Source organism: Myxine glutinosa, chromosome 13 (assembly GCF_964187855.1).
Source record: "Myxine glutinosa chromosome 13, kmMyxGlut1.1, whole genome shotgun sequence".
In the NCBI taxonomy this organism is placed as follows: Eukaryota; Metazoa; Chordata; class Myxini; order Myxiniformes; family Myxinidae; genus Myxine; species Myxine glutinosa.
The window spans coordinates 8,694,176-8,709,431 of NC_136273.1; the positions used below are offsets into that span (position 1 = coordinate 8,694,176).

A 15,256-nucleotide genomic window follows, 5' to 3' on the forward strand; every position below is an offset into this window, starting at 1 on the left:
AGAATTACTCTTTAGAACCCATTAGAATTACTCTTTAGAACCCATTAGAATTACCCTTTAGAACCCATTAGAATTACTCTTTAGAACCCATTAGAATTACTCTTTAGAACCCATTAGAATTACTCTTTAGAACCCATTAGAAATCCTCTTTAGAACCCATTATAATTACTCTTTAGAACCCATTAGAATTACTCTTTAGAACCAAAGAGAATTACTCTTTAGAACCCATTAGAATTACTCTTTAGAACCCATTAGAATTACTCTTTAGAACCAAAGAGAATTACTCTTTAGAACCCATTAGAATTACTCTTTAGAACCCATTAGAATTACCCTTTAGAACCCATTAGAATTACTCTTTAGAACCCATTAGAATTACTCTTTAGAACCCATTAAAAATCCTCTTTAGAACCCATTAGAATTACTCTTTAGAACCCATTAGAATTACTCTTTAGAACCAAAGAGAATTACTCTTTAGAACCCATTATAATTACTCTTTAGAACCCATTATAATTACTCTTTAGAACCCATTATAATTACTCTTTAGAACCAAAGAGAATTACCCTTTAGAACCCATTAGAATTACTCTTTAGAACCCATTATAATTACTCTTTAGAACCAAAGAGAATTACCCTTTAGAACCCATTAGAATTACTCTTTAGAACCCATTAGAATTACTCTTTAGAACCAAAGAGAATTACTCTTTAGAACCCATTAGAATTACCCTTTAGAACCCTTCAGAAATACCCTTTATAACCTCAACATCATGAAAATCAGTGGGTAATTATTCAAGTTATGATTGAATTTTTATTAATTAGGTCACCTTCCGAAAAGCATGTCAAGGACACAAAAGAAATATCAGTATATCAGGCGCACAACACATCCGCGCAGGTACACTATTATGATGGAAAAACATCTTGGAAGGCCAAGCGGTCTTTGAGATTCCACATTGGCAAATTCAGCGATGACAAAAAAACTCGGCCCCCCATTTGACCTTGACCTTTAACCCAGAGGGGTATGCTGTAAATTAAATGTAAATGCGGTTCGTTCTCGGCTATCTAGATAATGTAATTTCATTCCGATCAGACAAACCCTCGTTGAGTTTTGGTAAAAATGTTAAAATGTCGATAATTGGCTCATGACCTGAAAATGATGTCAAGGTCAAAAAAATTAAGTCAACTCCGCATAATTTATATTCCCATTATTGATGAAAAATTTCATTCTGAAAGTCCAAGGTGGCTCTGAGATACAGCTCGGAAACTGGCAGTGGAGCAGGAAGAAGAAGAATCATAGGTAGAAGGGACCGAAAAAGAAGAAGAAGAGGAAGAAAGAAGAAGAAGAGGAAGAGGAAGAAACAATACCTAAGTGGTGGTTTCGTACTCCTTGGGTTGTGAGAAACTCTGTGGTACCATTCAAAATTGAACAAACTCGACAACAGGTATAAGGTTTCCTCCATCCTACCGGAGGAGGCTTAACAAGTACAAGGTTCGATTACTATCTTAAAGAACAACAAACAATGGAGAAATTTTTTTTTTTTTTTTTTTTTTAAACATACACAACAATTATTTTAACGATGTGTAAAGGTGGGAGACTACTTAGTGCGTTGTTTTCCCTGTATCCAAGGATCACCACGGGCTAAATCCATGACTCACCTCACGGCGAATCGCTGTTGGTCGACTGTGAGATGCGCTTCTTCCTTGGCAAGGCCTAGGAATACAACACGTGATGAGACTATGTACTAAAAGATGCGCTTCTTCCTTGGAAAGGCCGAGGCATACAAGATAACATGTAATGAGACTATGTACTAAAAGATGCGCTTCTTCCTTGGCAAGGCCTAGGCATTCAAGATAACATGTAATGAGACTATGTACTAAAAGTTGCGCTTCTTCCTTGGCAAGGCCTAGGCATTTAAGATAACATGTAATGAGACTATGTACTAAAAGATGCGCTTCTTCCTTGGCAAGGCCTAGGCATACAAGATAACATGTAATGAGTATGTACTAAAAGATGCGCTTCTTCCTTGGCAAGGCCTAGGCATACAAGATAACATGTAATGAGACTATGTACTAAAAGATGCGCTTCTTCCTTGGCAAGGCCTAGGCATTCAAGATAACATGTAATGAGACTATGTACTAAAAGATGCGCTTCTTCCTTGGCAAGGCTTAGGCATACAACACGTGATGAGACTATGTACTAAAAGTTGCGCTTCTTCCTTGGCAAGGCCTAGGCATTCAAGATAACATGTAATGAGACTATGTACTAAAAGATGCGCTTCTTCCTTGGCAAGGCCTAGGCATACAACACGTGATGAGACTATGTACTAAAAGATGCGCTTCTTCCTTGGCAAGGCCTAGGCATACAACACGTGATGAGACTATGTACTAAAAGTTGCGCTTCTTCCTTGGCAAGGCCTAGGCATACAAGATAACATGTAATGAGACTATGTACTAAAAGATGCGCTTCTTCCTTGGCAAGGCCGAGGCATTCAAGATAACATGTAATGAGACTATGTACTAAAAGTTGCGCTTCTTCCTTGGCAAGGCCTAGGCATTCAAGATAACATGTAATGAGACTATGTACTAAAAGATGCGCTTCTTCCTTGGCAAGGCCGAGGCATTCAAGATAACATGTAATGAGACTATGTACTAAAAGATGCGCTTCTTCCTTGGCAAGGCCTAGGCATACAACATGTGATGAGACTATGTACTAAAAGATGCGCTTCTTCCTTGGCAAGGCCTAGGCATACAACACGTGATGAGACTATGTACTAAAAGTTGCGCTTCTCCCTTGGCAAGGCCTAGGCATACAAGATAACATGTAATGAGACTATGTACTAAAAGATGCGCTTCTTCCTTGGCAAGGCCTAGGCATACAAGATAACATGTAATGAGACTATGTACTAAAAGATGCGCTTCTTCCTTGGCAAGGCCTAGGCATACAAGATAACATGTAATGAGACTATGTACTAAAAGATGCGCTTCTCCCTTGGCAAGGCCTAGGCATACAAGATAACACGTGATGAGACTATGTACTAAAAGATGCGCTTCTTCCTTGGCAAGGCCTAGGCATACAAGATAACATGTAATGAGACTATGTACTAAAAGATGCGCTTCTTCCTTGGCAAGGCCTAGGCATACAAGATAACATGTAATGAGACTATGTACTAAAAGATGCGCTTCTTCCTTGGCAAGGCCTAGGCATACAAGATAACATGTAATGAGACTATGTACTAAAAGATGCGCTTCTTCCTTGGCAAGGCCTAGGCATACAAGATAACATGTAATGAGACTATGTACTAAAAGATGCGCTTCTTCCTTGGCAAGGCCTAGGCATACAACACGTGATGAGACTATGTACTAAAAGATGCGCTTCTTCCTTGGCAAGGCCTAGGCATACAAGATAACATGTAATGAGACTATGTACTAAAAGATGCGCTTCTTCCTTGGCAAGGCCTAGGCATACAAGATAACATGTAATGAGACTATGTACTAAAAGTTGCGCTTCTCCCTTGGCAAGGCCTAGGCATACAAGATAACATGTAATGAGACTATGTACTAAAAGATGCGCTTCTTCCTTGGCAAGGCCTAGGCATACAAGATAACATGTAATGAGTATGTACTAAAAGATGCGCTTCTTCCTTGGCAAGGCCTAGGCATACAAGATAACATGTAATGAGACTATGTACTAAAAGATGCGCTTCTTCCTTGGCAAGGCCTAGGCATACAACACGCGATGAGACTATGTACTAAAAGTTGCGCTTCTCCCTTGGCAAGGCCTAGGCATACAAGATAACATGTAATGAGACTATGTACTAAAAGATGCGCTTCTTCCTTGGCAAGGCCTAGGCATACAACACGTGATGAGACTATGTACTAAAAGATGCGCTTATTCCTTGGCAAGGCCTAGGCATACAACACGTGATGAGACTATGTACTAAAAGTTGCGCTTCTCCCTTGGCAAGGCCTAGGAATACAAGATAACATGTAATGAGACTATGTACTAAAAGATGCGCTTCTTCCTTGGCAAGGCCTAGGCATACAAGATAACATGTAATGAGTATGTACTAAAAGATGCGCTTCTTCCTTGGCAAGGCCTAGGCATACAACACGTGATGAGACTATGTACTAAAAGATGCGCTTCTTCCTTGGCAAGGCCTAGGCATACAACACGCGATGAGACTATGTACTAAAAGATGCGCTTCTTCCTTGGCAAGGCCTAGGCATACAAGATAACATGTAATGAGTATGTACTAAAAGATGCGCTTCTTCCTTGGCAAGGCCTAGGCATACAACACGTGATGAGACTATGTACTAAAAGATGCGCTTCTTCCTTGGCAAGGCCTAGGCATACAAGATAACATGTAATGAGACTATGTACTAAAAGTTGCGCTTCTCCCTTGGCAAGGCCTAGGCATACAAGATAACATGTAATGAGACTATGTACTAAAAGATGCGCTTCTTCCTTGGCAAGGCCTAGGCATACAAGATAACATGTAATGAGACTATGTACTAAAAGTTGCGCTTCTCCCTTGGCAAGGCCTAGGCATACAAGATAACATGTAATGAGACTATGTACTAAAAGATGCGCTTCTTCCTTGGCAAGGCCTAGGCATACAAGATAACATGTAATGAGACTATGTACTAAAAGATGCGCTTCTTCCTTGGCAAGGCCTAGGCATACAAGATAACATGTAATGAGACTATGTACTAAAAGATGCGCTTCTTCCTTGGCAAGGCCTAGGCATACAAGATAACATGTAATGAGACTATGTACTAAAAGATGCGCTTCTTCCTTGGCAAGGCCTAGGCATACAAGATAACATGTAATGAGAGTATGTACTATAAGATGCGCTTCTTCCTTGGCAAGGCCTAGGCATTCAAGATAACATGTAATGAGACTATGTACTAAAAGATGCGCTTCTTCCTTGGCAAGGCCTAGGCATACAAGATAACATGTAATGAGTATGTACTAAAAGATGCGCTTCTTCCTTGACAAGGCCTACGAATACAATCTAGGTGATGAGACTATGTCCTCGCTCTTTGTGCACATGTTGGACTGGCTCAGTAAGCTTTAGGCATTTTATGTGCATCTTACTAAAATTCACCAAATGTCTGTCCGTCTGTCTGTTCCCAGGAACCGCAAAAACGGCTGAACCGATTACAACGAAATTTTGGGTGGATAATCATGGGACTCCCTGGAGTAAAATAGGCTATATTGTTTTCCCAATTTTCCAATTTTTCCAATTTTCCGAAACATGACGGAATAATATTTACCGATATGAACAGTGATGTGGCTTTTATTGAAATTCTACAAATACTGTTTAGATTTTGATGATTTGCGTGTAATATGATATAACGGATGTTTATATAAATCGTTTAAAATAAATTTTTAAAAACCTTCAATTTCTGATATTTTGCCTTTTCATTTGGGCCTTCCAATTGAAGCCCCACCCATAGGGTGGGTACCGTTGCTAGTATAATTGATGGCATTATTACTCGCAGAGTCCACAATGTGCAAAAGGTGTCACATGATGGGTGCTTTGATGCAGCGACCTTGGCAGTGGAGGCAAAACAGCTGAATAATTATTTTCCATTCTCCTTCCTTAATATTGTTACGGATCTCAGAGACGGCACTCCCCTTAGCAAGGGGGGGTTAATCCCCTTGGCCTGTTAAGCTGGCCGTCTCTGGTCCTGGTACCTGTAACGCTCTTTTGCGGGGTGGAATTGATCAGGGTTATTGGTCAAGGTGTTCTCCCGAATACCTTTACCAATCCCTCCGCAAAACAGGGAGACAAGTACCGCTCGAACCACGGACAAGATGGTATTTGCCGAGCGGTTTAGCAATCCGCGGTTCGAGCCGTTATCAATTGACTAAACCCGATTCCGAGCGTTGGCCAAATCGTGCCACAGGTACTCAATCGAAAGAAAGGACTAAAGCGATCGGGGGAGAATGAAATCAAAGAATAAGAAGGAACAGGTGGAATTTATTAATTATATACAAAACCAAAGAAGAGGAGGAACGAAAGTAATATACAGAAGAAGAAGACGACACAGAGCAAACCTTAAAACAATCTTATATTATACCCCAGACAACAAACAGGACAGACAACAGACTTACACGACAGGGGAATAGCAGGCAGGAATCACTGGACGAAGGAGAAGGGTCCGTGCAGGTGAGAGGGTAGGGCGGTCCGGGCCGGTGCGCAGCGTCGAAAGTCGCTCCAGTCCACGCTATGGGCTCGAGGCGAACAGCCAACGGCAGCTCCACGTATTCGTTTTCACACACACGGTCGGACAATGTCAGTTGATGATTGTATTGTGGTCGCCGTCACAGACCCACTCGCCGGATCACCTCTCTCTCTCGTGCCTTCTCACCGACTCGTACCTTCTCTCTCTCCTTCTTCGGAACCTTCTCACTCAACTCGTACCTTTTCCGTCCAACTCCTTCGGAACCCTCTCACTCAACTGGCCAAGCGGGTCCCTTGGAGCCGCTTTTATTGCTGTGTTGGAAATCAAGCCGCCGGCTCTGATAACACGCCTACCGGTTGGCTCACAGCGGTGCTGGTTGGCCGGTAAGGGCTTGCTGACTCCACCTCCGATGACGAGCTGACGTGCCACACCCGTGATCTGGCGGCTCTGCCCCCTTCTTTCTCGGCTTGACCGCATGGCTAATGGCGGCTTGGGGCAATCAAACGAGCCAAACCAAGGGGCAGCGAATGCTGCCCGACTGTCACTTTGAAGCGTGTGTGAGGCGATTTGGGGAAATTGAAAGGGACCTATCTTATTTTATGAATGCAACGCAGATTCAACTATTGGGAACAGGTCCTTAACTGAAACACATAATAATGAGATAACTATGGAGACTCCTATGGTTAATGAGATAACTAATGTTATCTAATGTTAATGAGATAACATAATAATGAGATAACTCCTATGGTTCGCGACGTGTTGTTCATGGACTAACTAGGGTGCGATTTTTAACAAGCCAATTGATGGGAATATTTACAGGGGGACATTTATAAGGGAAACATTTACTAAAATTTACTAGTGAAGGTTCTAAAAACCATAACAATATATAATGAGTTCCTTAGAAGGAATTTCATTGGAGGAGGACATTCGGCCCATCAAAGCCTGCGGCAGAATTTCCACCGTATGGTTGTTTGTTGTTGTTCTATTCCTTTTAAATGCTGAGCGTCAAGCAAGGAAGCAGCACGTGCCATTTTAATTTTCAAAATGAAGTCTTGGTACGACTGGGATTGATTTATTTCGGAAAGGCCAAAACGGGAGCAGGCAACCACCGATCAGGATCTTTGAGGTGAAGTTCGCGTGGCATCAAACGTATTTTTAAAATATAGATATCTAGTTATGTGAAGTTATGTGAAGTTATGTGAAGTTATGCCCGACTTCTGGTGACATTCGTCATCAGATTTCTCCAAACATCCTGACCCTGCACGACCTCCTGAAGGTCTACCAGAGGCACATTGGTTGCATCCTTTACTCCATCCATCAGGCACATACAAGGTCTGCCTCTTCCTCTTCTTTCCCTCAACATTACCCAGCATGGTTGACTTCTTCAGACTTTCGTTTTCTGCAAACACGATGCCTCCAGAGTATAACAGTTTCTGTTTTAGCATCAGCGCGTCAAGTGTACATGGTGGTCTCATTTCTTCGATCACACATTTGTTGTACACCGCTCCTTTCCTATTCCATCTCCAGGCGCTGCATGACGTCATCGCCGGGCACCGAAGGGGGCCCGGTGATGACGTGCACCGAAATGGAGTACTCAGTTTTCACTCCATTTGCTTGTCCGGGCGATATCTCAGCCATCCTTTGACCTAGGAAGCTGAAATTTGGACATGACAACGACCAAGTGATTTGGCTATAGATGGTATTTTTGATTTATTGATTAATCAATGAATCGATTAGTTTTTTTAATTTCCCCATAAATTACCTGATTAATTAATTTTCAAAAAGTTACAGATTCGGATGAAACGGTGGTGGTTTAGGTATTCTATTAACCAATTGATTAAGAATTTAATTATTTTACGATTATTATTTATTTATTTTAATTACGCAACTAATGAATTAATCAATTATTTATTGTACAATGCTCCCTCCCAATACCGTCTCTCCATGTGCTGCACGGCGGCATTTCCGGGCGCTGAAGGCTACGGCAATGTCATGCGCTTGCGGATATGTGATTTATTTATTTGGCATTGGGGCGGTGTATTTTGAATGTGGCTGTACTTGTCTGTTCTTCTTCCAGTCCATGGAATTTTTAACTCGATCTCCTAAACCACATTTCAAAACTATCAATCTGCTTCCGTTCTTTCTTTGTCACCTTCCATTACTCACATCCATACATAGAAACTGGAAATACCAGATCATTCACCAATCTCCTCTTGGTTTGTTTTGTCACATATTTGTCTTTCCCGATCTTTATCAATCCTGACGTTGCTTCTCTCTCCGCCAGGAACCGTCAATCAATTTATCCTCCACATTCTCCACTCACTTCAATCTTAAAACCCAGGAAGAGTAAACTTTTCCCAACTTCCATGTGGTCGTCTCCCAATCTGAATACATTGATCGTCTCAATTGACAAGATTTAAGTATTTTTTTGTTTCAGTAAAGACTGTCTGTAACAGTTTCATTAAGTCCTCCTCTTTACTTCCTGCCAAATCAGTGGTATCATCAGCATACCTTAGATTGTTGATACATCTTCCTCCAATCCTGACTCCATCCTCTACGTCATCCAAGTTAGATTTCATCATGAGGTACTCGCTATACAGGTTGAACAAGTAAAGGGAGCGGATGAACCCCTGTCTGACCCCTTTTACAATCCCAAACCATTCCATCTCTCCATACTCTTTTCTTACTGTAGCTTCTTGTTTAGTGTACAGACATCTTATCAGACATATCATGTACTCCGACATCACCATTTCTCTAAGGATAATCCACATCAATTCATGATCAACACAATCAAAGGCTTTGCTATAATCTATAAAAAAAGAAGAAGAGGTACACCTTCCTTTGATATTACCTTGCTTTTTCCAAGATACACCTGAATTTTCCATTTCATCTCAACTACCTCTTCCTGTTCTGCATCCATCTTCATCAACGGGAATTTCTAGCTTAATCAAGTCGTCTATTCTGTGTTGAATGATCTTTAGTGACATCTGGCTGCTATGTGAAATCAAGGCAATCGCTCGGTTATTTGAACATTCTCATGCATCCCCTTTCTTTGACCAAAGGTATGTAGACTGACTGCTTCCACCTTTAGGCCAAACATTCCTGCTCCAGATATGTGTACAGATACCTGTTAAATTTTGATTGGCTCCTCCCCAACTACATGAAATAATTTGATTGGCATTTCATGCGTACCTGGTGCTTTTCCATTTGCCAGCTCCTTCAGAGCTCTACGTTCCTCACATTCTATCACTATTGGTTCTTCCTCATATTCTCTTTCATCGAAGGTTGCCTGTTGCTTGTGCAGACGTTCAGTATAATCCTTCCATCTTTCTTTCACCTGTGTTTCCTCTGTCACATCTGTCCCACTGTTAAGATACCCAATCCTAGACCTAAACCTAGGAGAAAGAGAAGTACTGTATCGAATTATTTGGCTGCCTCAAATTGGCCTGGAAGTCAGCAAAGATCGCTCCCGTTAACAAAAAGGGTGCATCAATAGATCCTCAACTGCAGACCTTCAAACTCCTCTCTCAGCAACAATTGGAGGCTCAAAATCTCAATCAAGAGGTTAGGACAGCCTTCCTGGACATATCTCGGGTAGTCAACACAGTCTGGCATCCTACTTTGCTTGCCAAGCTGTCTGAAGATGGCATTCAAGGCATTCATTCATTCCTGCATTTCTGACTTCCTCTGCTCATGCAGTCATTGTATTGCCATCAATGTACCCTCTCCCTCTCCCAGTAGAGGCTGAAGTTCTCCAAGGGAATGTTGTGGGCCCAGTCTTGTCATTTATATCAATGATCTCAGGTCTTTCAATCCTGGAGAATCTCGCTGTCTCAACCTGTCACTCAGAGTGGATCATCAAACTAAACTACCTGTCTATTTCCATTGTCAGTCCCTTGAGCTACTAGGCCTCACCATCCACCATGACCTCTCTTGGGCTAACCACGTAGCAAAACTGTCCTCCACTGCCAGTCACAGTCTGCACACCCTCTGTCGATCCAATTGTTTCCTTGGAAAATCAGAGCTACTCACAATCTACAAGGACTTTGTCCATAGTTTAATGGAGTACTGCTCTCCCCTATGGACTGCCTTTGCACCCTACAAACATCAACCAATCAAAATACTATAAACAAAACACGAAAAAAATACCCCCACAAAATACTCAACACAAACATACTCAACAACACCAAGCACTGTCTAGCCTACTACCTATCCCGCAGACAGTCATTCATAATTTAACGGCAGGACATCACGCGCATGATACTTTCCGAATGGAGTCCCTCAAGGCTCAGTCCTCTCCCCCATACTCTTGAATCCGTTCATGCACGACAATCCACAACCACCCGAGAACATACAAATAGCCTCATATGCGGACGACATAACCATCACCTGTACTCATAGCAACATCAGCACCACCACAGCACAACTTCAACCCTTACTCAGCACCCTACAAACCTGGTTCACCATCAACACACTAAAAGTAGTCCCCTCAAAATCAACAATCTTCTAACAAATTACACCAAGGAACATAGTGCTGCACCACACATCACACTGAAAAACATCCCTATTCCACACACACCAAATAAAACTACTCAGCATCACTTTTAACACATCCATGTCATTCTCAGATCACATTACAAACATTAAAAAAACATGCACACCCAGGCTGAACACACTTGGGGCACTCACAGGTACCGACTTCGGACACCACAAAGAATATCACCAACATACAAACAGTACATTAGATCAGTCATCAACTACATCAGCTCATCTTGGGCCTCCAGCCCATCAAACACACATCTCAACACCTGCAGAACAAACAAAACAAAGCCCTTCGCATCATCGCAGGTTACACATTAATAACGCCCATCGAGCACGTACACACAGCAGTAAAAATGCTAAAAATCAAAGACCACTTAGACATGAGAGGTGTGCGGGTCCCTGCAACGGCAAATGCGAACCCTAATCACCCACACCACTACATGTGCAACCACCTACAGGCCCCTAGACACATTAAAACGACACCACAAAGACACTACAGTGACATCCTTCGTAACATCCCCCCACCAAACAATGGAAACTACAAAAAGCACATCCACACCCAAATCACCATAAACGCAATAAACAACCTGGGCCCAAACAGTACCTTGGGCACAAAACCCCCACCCATCGATGACAGAGAGAAGCTACTCACCAAGTCTGATCGTGTTCACCTTTCAGCCTTCGCTGTGGACACCACCCACAACTTTTACACTACAAACATAGACTCAACGACACCTGCAACCAGTGCCAGGCAGCTCCACACACAATAAAACATATCATGAAAGACTGCGTGGTCCTGACTTCAGGTGTGCAAGAGCACAACATCTTGGACATGAGGGATCTCTGGGTTGCTCCTGTGAGATCGATCGGCTAGCTCTGTGCTGCTGGTCTGTTCAAGCAGAACTGACTGGGGCAATACAACAACAACAACAACAACAACACCAACAACAACCAAGCCACCAGTTCAGCTCCTATATTGTCAAAGCTTTATCTTCGCTTTAAGAGGATAAGGGTGGGGGAGGAGGGGAGGAAGGGGGGCAGTTGGAGAGTTGATTCTTGTGACAGCTGCCATCAATGCTGGGCAAGAGTCCCAATTTTTTGGAAATCTGCTGTTCCAGCCTTTTTTTCCACTCCGTATTTAATTTTTGGTGCATTCTCCTATTCCATTCTGTTCTGTATTTTCAGGTAAATTTCCAAGTGACATAATTGACCACTTGATAACTCCAGACTTGAGTCATGCCCCAACCCTAACCCACCAATAGGCTCCGATGAACGATCCAGGGGCGGATCCAGGGGGGGGGGGTGCAGGGGGTGCGCACCCGCCCTTCGATCCTGGATGAGGGTGCAGGCGGTGCGAATCTGCTGAACTGTTGGACCAGGGAAGAACACAAGGAACTGCAGAAACTTGCAAGAACGTACGAAATTCCGTTTCAGACGATCAATTTTTTTAAGTTTCCTGGGGGAGGACCCCCAGACCTCCCCTTTATCCCCCCCCAGCGCTATCGTTTCATGCACCCCCCCCCCCCCTCCCCCCGTCTTGAAATTCCTGGATCCGCCCCTGCGATCCATACCGTTGTGCTTGCGTACATGAAAATGCACACATTTGCTTTCCACGTACATTTTTGTTTATGGATCCTGCTTAGGTGTGCATTTGTGCAATCCTAGCACCACACATTCTGCTTTACTATAATGATAACATCACTTGTAAGATTGTCGATCATTTAGAGCATACCGTCATGAATTTGAAACGCCAGGCTTGTCACCTTCTGTGTCATGACCATCAACGGTCTGAAAAAGGTTAAAGAGGACAAAACATGAACAAAATCCGTGCTTTTGACATTTTATATGTGACTGACTCAGTACTCAAGCCTTCTTTGCCATCAAGTGAAACAACTCACGTGTGCAATTCGATCTCTGTTTCAGTGATTGTTCCTATTGCAGCAAATGAACCAAAAATTTGAGGCTTCCCAAATTACATTTCCATCCAACTTTGATGGTCTCCTAACCTAATGAGCTCGCGCTAACAATATTGACCTTTGTTTCCAAATTTGATGCAAATACCAATTAGCTAAAAGTACTCATAAATGCATGCCTGACATACTAACCTTATTTGATTGTATTTAAATGTTTCCCTCCAAAATGATAGAACATGAATGTTAGCAAAGTCAATACTTTTGAAACTAGAACGGCACATGGCAGAGCGCATACCTCTGCCAGGCTGAACATTTAGCGTTTTGTATCCCACTGATGGGACGGATCTGGATTCGGACCTGAACCAAAATCTAATCGCTAGTTCTTGTCACCTAATCAACTCGTCCATCAAGTTTATTCACAACGCGTCCATAACTTTTCAAATATCATGTTATTTATCGCTTTTCGCCCGATCTCTCAATGGTGAAGAATCACTATATAAAAAAAAAATTTTGTATCCAAATCCACATTCAGATATTCACCAAAATCAAATCAGTTCGTCCTTGCTACATACACAACCTCTCCACCATATTTCATCCGAATCCGTCCACAACCTTTTGAGATATCTTGCTCACAGACAGAGAAACAAGAAATATGTCGTGCATAGCACGATACTTGCGAAATCCAAAAAGTAAGTTGTTGGCCGAAGATGACCTCAAAAATAATTGGTGCTTGAATTCAGTGATCTGGTATGCAAATCCTCTTAAAATTTCAAGTCGATCAGATGATCAGATGATCTGGTGTTGATTGCATAAATTATTGATGGACTGAAGGAGAAGATGAACAAGTGGAAGGAATGTATGGAGACAAAAGGTCTGAAGGTGAATATCGGAAAGACGAAGGTGATGGCAAGTGGTAAAGCATGTGGTGAGGTGGAAAGAACTGGGAAGTGGCCGTGTGCTGTGTGCAGGAAGGGTGTCGGAGTGAACTCCATTCAATGTACAATGTGCGCTGAGTGGGTTCATCAAAAATGTAGTGGTCTGAGAGGGTCATTAACCATTGTGGCAGCTACATTCAAATGTAAGGTGTGCACAGAGGGAGCTGCAGATGGAGGAAATGTTGAGTTGGATATTGGAGATTGAGTGAAGCTGGAAGGTGTGAAAACATTTTGCTACCTCGGAGACATGCTGAATGGAGAAGGTGGATCAGACTCGGCAACGGTTGCTCGAGTGAGATGTGCATGGAAGAAGTTTCGGAAACTGAGTGGCGTGCTGATGAGGAGGGGAGTGTCGTTGAAGCTGAAGGGAAAGGTGTATGCTGCATGTGTGAGAAGTGTTATGATTTATGGGAGCGAGACATGGGTAATGAACGTAGAGCAGCAACGAAGGTTGGAAAGGGTGGAAATGCGAATGGTTCGACGGATGTGCGGGGTATCGTTGAGAGAGAGGAAGACAAGTGATGAATTGCGAAAGATGATGGGAATAGAGCCTGTGATTGATGCTGTGAAGAGGAACAGGTTGAGATGGTTTGGTCATGTGTTGAGGAAGGATGAAAGTGACTGGTTGAGACGAGTGATGGAAATAAATGTAGAAGGAAGTAGAGGACGGGGAAGACCGAGAAAGACTTGACTAAAGGTGGTGGAAGAAGAAATGCGGGCAAGAGGGTTAACAAGGGGGGAGATGCAGAAAATAGGGCAAAATGGAGAAGATTGTCATGGGGACCACAAGGCTAACCCCCGCTATTGCAGGGAAAATGGTCTTAAAATGCATGTTGTTGTTGTTGTTGATCAGATGAAAATTGAGGATTTTAGAAATTTGGCCTATGTTGACCTTTTGGCCTATGTTGATCTCAAAATTAGTTGGGGGTTGAATTCAGTGACCACATATGCAAATCCTCTTCAAATTTCAAGTTAATTGGAATAAAAATTGAGGATTTTAGAAACTTGGCCTATGTTAACATTTTGACCTATGTTGACCTTTTGGCCTATGTTGACCTAAATATAATTGGTGGCTGAAGTCAGTGACCAGACATGCAAATCCTCTTAAAATTTCAAGTCAATCGGATAAAAATTTAGCATTTAAAATTTAGCACAAACCATAAACATTTTAGAAATATGACAAAGTTGGTGACCTTTGGCCTATGTTGACCTTTTGACCCCAAAAATAATAGGCTTCTTGCTTATGACCCAACTCCACTATTTGGTGAAGTTTCGTGAAGATCGGTTAAAAATTGTGACCTGTCGGCGACTGACATACAGACAGACAGAATAACACACAAAACCAACCAATCAACCAAGACCAATACTTGAAAAATCTTCGATTTTCGCATGTAACAAGAAGTCATGCAGAACTTGCAAAATCCAACCGCCCCAAAATAAAAAGATGGATACATCAAATTGTCCATTTCATTAAATTATAATTGACGATCTTAATCAAAGCTCTGGTCAATCGGATTGAAATTGATGACTTTTCAGATGAAAATTGATATTAGAAGTTTGACGTTGTTGACCTTTGACCTCAAAAATAGTTGGTTTCCCAATTCAGTGATGCAATATATAATTGCTGTTTAACTTTCAAGTTAATCGGATGAAAATGGATGATTTGGGAAGTTTGACCTTG

At 42.2% G+C, this 15,256-nt stretch overlaps 1 protein-coding gene across 1 annotated transcript in view; it reads right to left on the reverse strand.

The window, feature by feature from the left end:
• The window catches only part of LOC137438560 (membrane-bound glycerophospholipid O-acyltransferase 1), a 101,798-nt gene that overhangs the window by 49,396 nt on the left and 37,146 nt on the right, over positions 1–15,256 (reverse strand). The window contains exons 5-6 of the mRNA XM_068133705.2: positions 12,460–12,515; positions 1,650–1,704 (exon numbers count right to left, since the gene is read on the reverse strand). Of these exons, the coding sequence (XP_067989806.2) occupies positions 1,650–1,704; positions 12,460–12,515 (111 nt within the window). The remainder of the gene's footprint in view (positions 1–1,649; positions 1,705–12,459; positions 12,516–15,256) is intronic.